This window comes from Eptesicus fuscus, chromosome 16, assembly GCF_027574615.1.
Source record: "Eptesicus fuscus isolate TK198812 chromosome 16, DD_ASM_mEF_20220401, whole genome shotgun sequence".
Taxonomy (NCBI): domain Eukaryota; kingdom Metazoa; phylum Chordata; class Mammalia; order Chiroptera; family Vespertilionidae; genus Eptesicus; species Eptesicus fuscus.
In genome coordinates this window covers 59337297-59343417 of record NC_072488.1, presented here as the reverse complement: position 1 = coordinate 59343417, position 6121 = coordinate 59337297, and the positions used below count along the sequence as shown (strand labels likewise).

At 55.6% G+C, this 6121-nt stretch overlaps 1 protein-coding gene across 1 annotated transcript in view; it reads right to left on the bottom strand.

Moving 5' to 3' along the window:
* Nucleotides 1-5: 5 nt before the first annotated feature.
* FER1L5 (fer-1 like family member 5) overlaps nt 6-6121 on the bottom strand; it is a 51068-nt gene continuing 44952 nt past the window's right edge. The window contains exons 40-53 of the mRNA XM_028132721.2: nt 5967-6086; nt 5298-5459; nt 4986-5077; nt 4403-4573; nt 4088-4236; nt 3733-3872; nt 2531-2619; nt 2206-2301; nt 1869-2010; nt 1574-1673; nt 1305-1498; nt 1037-1146; nt 629-776; nt 6-521 (exon numbers count right to left, since the gene is read on the bottom strand). Of these exons, the coding sequence (XP_027988522.2) occupies nt 315-521; nt 629-776; nt 1037-1146; nt 1305-1498; nt 1574-1673; nt 1869-2010; nt 2206-2301; nt 2531-2619; nt 3733-3872; nt 4088-4236; nt 4403-4573; nt 4986-5077; nt 5298-5459; nt 5967-6086 (1920 nt within the window). The 3' untranslated portion in view covers nt 6-314. The remainder of the gene's footprint in view (nt 522-628; nt 777-1036; nt 1147-1304; nt 1499-1573; nt 1674-1868; nt 2011-2205; nt 2302-2530; nt 2620-3732; nt 3873-4087; nt 4237-4402; nt 4574-4985; nt 5078-5297; nt 5460-5966; nt 6087-6121) is intronic.

The following is a 6121-nucleotide window of genomic DNA, read 5'->3' as shown; positions in this document are numbered from 1 at the left end:
GAAGAGACAGAAGACGGAGGTAGTGCCAAAGGTGACACTGCTTCCTGTCCCTGGGAGTCTTGTCCGAAAGGCTGGCCATTCATATGGTCTTCAAACCCCCCTCCCCCCAAATTACAAAGCGGCTTTGTTACAAAGCTTGTTTATTTTAGTGGAAAATTACAACTTTGCCTTTCTTGCTGGAAGTGGTTTCTCAGCAGAAGGGCCAGAATATCCCTAGCCCCTTGCTGTCCTAGAAGATAGAAATAAGGAATTGGCAAGAAGCTCTAGGATAGGGTTGACAGTGGGCAAAGAGAAGCCAGGCAAACCTGGCCAAATTAGCCTTGTGGGGCTGGGAGTTCTGGAAAAATATGTCGCAGGAGTTTCAGCTGATGGCCTGTTTTAGACTCTAGGGTAGGACGTGGGGTAGTGAGGTTGGAAGAGCTGGCCTTGCTGGTGTTCAGTGAATTGATGATATTGGTGAACATATCCTTAGGTGCAGTCAGCCGAAGCTCAGGTTTGACCCATCTCATGGCCAAATAGCCCTAGAGAGAACAGGCAGCAGTCAGCTGACGGTAGCAACCGGAGGCTCTCCCCAGAGGCAGCCCAGAGCAACCAGTGCTTCTGTCCCTGTCCCCAGGGGATCACTCACCGGAGCTGAGTACATGAAGCTGAACAGCATAAGCCCGACAATCAATATGATTGAGATGACTATGATTTTAAAGCGGTAGCGTTTCCAGAAAACATAGCAGAAGTTTCTAACAGGTGACTGAAACCATGAGAGCAAGGTGTTGGTGCGCCTGTCCATGAGCAGAGTTGAGTTCGAGAATGGAGGACAGAGGGGATCTTCAGATCAAGTTTTCCAAGGCAAAGACCTTTCTTTTTTTAAAAGCAAGTTCTGCCCCCTTTCCCCCCTCTCCCCTTGGCCGTTCTCTCCCGACGGTGACAGCACTGAGCTGAGGTGGTGGGAAGTAACTACCCCTCCACTTGTGGCTACTGGTCACCACCCTGGGTATATTGCCAGGCTCAGGAGCTCAGCCTTCTGAACAAGGAGCCTTACGGGGGAGGGTGGAGTGTAGGGTATTGGTTGGGCTCTGACTGGCCACGTCCTGCTGCCCTGATTAAGGCTTCCTCCTCAGACAGAATCTCCAGTGTCATCTTCACTTTACCCTAGAAACACCGCAGGGGGTGGGAGGCTGAGTTATGGTCGCAGGAGCCTCTTCCCAGGACCCCCAAAGGAAGAGGGATTTAGGTAAGGCCCCCAGGGATTTAGAGCCAGGGATGGGACACAGCAGTCCTGTGCGGTAGACACCTTCCCCAGCTCCTACCGACAAGCGCCACTTGCCGTCCTCGAGGACCTGGCAAGGCCACCAGCCGGTTGCAGTCCTCTTCTTAAAGAGGGAGAAGCGCTTGTGCTGGAGGAAGTGGGGCCACTTGGGGTCAGTATCCATCATCCTGATGGAGCACATGCTTGCGTGCTGGGCCGGGAAGGGCATGTCAGACAGATCCAGCTCCAGGACCCCTGAGCCCAGAGAAATGCAGTCAGCACAGAGGAGCTCCCTGTCCTGCGGTCACGGGCCCTAGGCCAGGAGCTCACCTAGGAAGTCATCAGTGGTGAAGATGTCATTGTCCCAGATCTGGATGATGAGCCGGGCCGGAAACTTCATCACCATGGGGTCTAAGCTCCATATGTAGTCCTGAAGGATGGCAAAGGAGCGTGTCACCGCCACTCTCTTAGGAGAGTCCTCTTGGCCCTCTGAGGAGCCCACACCTAGCGTGATGGACTGTCCAGGAAGAGGGCTTCTGCCGAGGCCTCATTCCAAGTGTTCTGGTGCAACTGCAAGTCTTTGAAGGGAGGGGCAGGAAGAGAAGCCCACCTCCACGTTCATTACCTTCTTGCTCAGGACGCACATTTGCTCAGCCACCAGGTAGTCCAAGGTGAAGATGAACCGCCAGTTGAAGATGCCCTCGCCAGTCAGGGATTGGTAGTGGATGTCTGTCTTCTGCATGTCCTTCTCTAGCCCGAATAGCCACCTGGGGTCAGAGTCCTCTCACCTGGGGCTCATGTGCACTGTCCCCAGTTCCGAGCTGGAGCCTTTTGAGAAGGGCCGCCCGTGGACGCCCGGTGCAGTGGAAGTGGAGAGATGTCACCCCAGGATGAGGAGGACCCACAGGAAAGCTAGAACAGGACTTGGGGAGCTGTGCTGGAGCCCTGCGCCTCTGCCTCACCCTTTGACGTAGATGTCACTCATCTTCTCGTTACTCAAATTGACGCTCTTCAGGTCCACGTGGGCAGTTTTCCAGATAATGCAGCGCAGCTCATACCTGCGGCCGTGGCACCCTGAGTCTTTGCCAAGGACTCGCTGCCCAGCGGCAGCCTCGGTGAGGGAGACTGGACTGGGTGGCCGCCCTCCATGCCCACACTGATGCTGCACTGGTGGGAAGGGAGTGCCCAGGATTCCCAGCAGAGGGGAGATGCCCGCTGCTCAGTACTGGGAGCCCTGGTGCCCTGCCCCCAGGAAGTGCGGAGATAGGGAAGTGCACCCACACTCACCTTTTAGGCTGCCTGGGCCTGATGTTGACTGGGGGGCCAGGAGACCCCAGTTTCGTGGGGAAGATGTCCACCCACATTTGTATCTTTCCCTGGAGCAGAGATGGGTTAGCTGGCAGGGGTTCCTAGCCTCTGTCCTCTGTGCTGACCTGGGGAGCCCTGTTCCAGGTTCTTAGGTCTGTGGAGGCCATGTTCCCAGCACTGAGAGGTGGGGTACAGTATCTGAGGTGGAAAGACTTCAGACAGGAAGTCAGGCAACTGCCCACCAGCTTCCCCCTTTTCCTTTCTTTGGCCGGGAGAAGATGCAGCCAGGTTGGTAGGTATGATGACTTTGAGGCTGATGGTCATGGGGCTGGGACGTCTCTTGTAACGGGTCTTGAGGGTTAATGCCATTTAGCAGGTGATGCTAGAATCTTCTGGAAAGCTCCAGAATGGCGTTGGGCTTTTATTTATTAGCCAGCTTAGTGGCCCTGAGTCAGAGTGATCTAGATTGCCAGGCCAGATTTCCAGATTGTTTTAGGATGTGCAACCACCTCCCGAGGGCATGAAGCTATCACAAAGCACAGAGGTCTAAGGGATGAGGCTGGTGGGGAAAAGGAGAGATGGGACTGCCAACACTGGGAGAAAGATAAACACATTCTTTCAAACTGTCTGACCTCATTTTTATTTTTTTGAAGTTGACCTAATTTTTTTTTTTTAAACAGGTTTAGTGAGAATGCTTTTTAAAAAATGCTCAGTAGAGCACTTTGTCTAGAATGTGGTATCAGCTTGAGAAATGTAAAGAGTGAAGGGAGCCATTCTGGTGGCTAGAGGGTGGATGGTAATAGGGCCCCTGGGATTTTTATTCCTTCTGCTCTGGGTTCCGGCAGCTAATAGCCAAACCAGATTTGTGATGTCTGCACACCAAACCTGGTGCTGCTGCCCTGCCCTCCCTCAGGAGAGACTGAGGCAGGGTTGGCCTCGGCTGCCAGGGCGCCTCAGCACGTCCTGCAGTGGACGCACAGCCTCCGTTTCCTGTACGTGACTTTTCCAGCTCTGACCCTCCGTTCTAAGTGGCATCACTGGAACTTCTTGCTTACTAACATGCAGGCGTGCATGTCTTCTGCCCTGTGCATCTTTGAAAGCCCAGCCTCTCCTTTCCCTCCTGGGCTGTCTCTTAGATGGGTGTGCTTCTGTCTCCCACTCCAGACCCTCCGGCCTCATACCTGGTCAATGCCTGGCTGGCTGCTGCTGTACAGCATGCGGGTCTCTAGGTGCTCGGGTACCAGCCCCTGGGCATGCAGGAGGTACAGTGCAAGGCGCTCCTTTTTGGGGCCCAAGTAACGAGCAGTAGGGGGCTGGGGCTCTAGATTGGAAGGGACAGGAGGGGATCCTGAGGTCAGTAGTCTTCCCTTCTCCCAGGTAGGCCCCCACCTTCCTCATGCCCAGCCTGAATGATAGCCATAGTTGCCCTCTACAGGAGGGAGGGGAAAGATGTGCCCTCTGGCAGCTCTTCCATCCTGGAGCCTCCCTGGTTTCTGAGGCCTGGGCCTGTGCTTTCTGGCCGCGAGCAGTACTCACCAAAGTGCTGCAGCTTGAATTTTTTCCCATTGTAAAAAACAGAGTCACCATCAGGGTTGAACAGAGGAGGAAGCAATCCTTTCCGCATGGCGTAGTGTTCCAGGAGGAAGCTTGGGGGCACCTGATCCCGCCACCTGAAGGGTCCTGTCCTGTGGGGATGTGTGGGAGGAAAAGGTGTGGGGCCTGGAGAGCTTTCGGCTGCAGGATGACCAGCAGTGGGGGCCGGGAGAGACAGGTTCAGGCCCTGGCTCCCAGCTTTGGGCTCCCTCCTCCACCCTTCTCTCTGCCCTGGCCTTTGGTCAGGCCCGCTCTTACTGGCAGTATGATTGGGAGAGCCCACAGCGAGCTCCAAAGCCAGACAGGAGTCGGTTTTCGAGGTCGATGACTGTGGTGCCAATCTTATCATCAGGTGAAAACAGGTCAAAGTCATACAGCTCAATCTCTAGGTCCTTCTCCAGGGGGATGGTGCAGCTCAGTTCAAACATCCTGGTGGGTGGCGTTGGAGACCGCAGAGACCGCGACCATGTTACCTACATGCTTCCCCTCTAGCATCTCTGCCCCTCGGGCCATGCTCCAGCCCCTGGTTTGGTCCTGTGACCGTGGAGAACAGAGCCCGGATGGCTGTTGTCTGCTAATAACCATCGCCAAGTATGGCAGGAAACAAGCGTTGATGGGCCTGGGTGTGGGACTTGGCTCCCTTCCCAAAGAGCGTGTGAGAGGGAGGAGAGACCGGGCCACCCACCCGTTCCTCTCCCATCTGGTGAGCACCTTTGGTGCGTAAGGCTCCATGGTAGGATTTGGGCGGCTAGAAGGGAGTGCAAGTTCTTTACTTCTGGCTTTCTCCTGGCTGCATGGATGGGAGTGGAGGAGTGGGGTTGGGCAAGTTGGGGCAGCTCACGTGCCAAAGATGGGATTCAGAGTGTTGGGCTGGTACATGTCTCGGCTGCCAAGTTTTATCTGTCCCAGCTTCAGGATCACATAAGGGTCACACTGGGGGTTAGGCACAAGAGAGGGAAGGACAGGAAATGGAGAGTCAGGCCAGGGAGGCAGAAATGAGCCCCTTGCACAGACCGAGCTTGTGGGGAGGCGGCAGTCTGGGTGGTAGCAGCCTGAGGGAGCTCTAGGACATGGGGTGTAGGCGGGTGTGGGAGGTGTCAGGGCTGGGTGGGGCCCTGGAAGGTGGGCACTGCAGGTTTGGGCTGCTCCTTACCAGGCCATTGTAGTCTTGGGGCTGCAGGTTGATTGCTCGTACCACGTACACCCGCACCAGGCATTGCTGAGGGAAGTCTTCTTTATGAGGCCAAACCAAGAACTGGCGGGGGGGCTGGGGGGCTTTTGGGTTCTCAGGGAAGGGGTAGACACGGAAAAGGCCCTGTGTGTGTTTTGGCGAGATTAGTGTTGGCAGCCGGCTCTATAGAACCCTCTAAGAGGTGCCCTGGCTGAGCTCAGGAGAGCAAGCATGTGAGGGTGGCAGGGACAGGAGTCACGTGGTCGGGTAGAGGCAGGCACAGCAGAGATGCTGTACAGGGACCACTTGTGTTAGGAGGCACTGGGCAAAGGGATTGTGCTTGCCAGTCTCTGCTAATGGGAACTCCCATCTCAGCCCCATCCCTTCAGGTCTGAGCTTCTTTAAAGCTCCTGGGCCTTGGGAAAGTGCATAGGCCAGAGCTGGGATGAGACAGCCCTTCCCCTTCCCGTGTTAAGGGGAGGCCACTCTGAACCCTGCATAGGTCAGTCTCTGCTTCCCCACTTCCGAAATGATTTTTCAAGCCCTCCCTGCCCCATCCTACAGAGAGCATATAGAGCCAGGGCTTTTATTAGTCTTTTGTGGACAGACTGGCATGGGGAGAAGGGCAGCTAAGCCCGGCTAGACACCCACCTTGAACTCTCCGACCACAGGGCTGTCTGACTTGGGCTGTTCCTGGTAGAGTTTGAAGGTCTGGCAGAAGTCCTGCAGGCCTTGGAAGGCTGGCACAGCCTCCAGCTCACAGTCATACACCTGCAGGAGGGTGCGTGGGACCCGGGCTGCTGGGG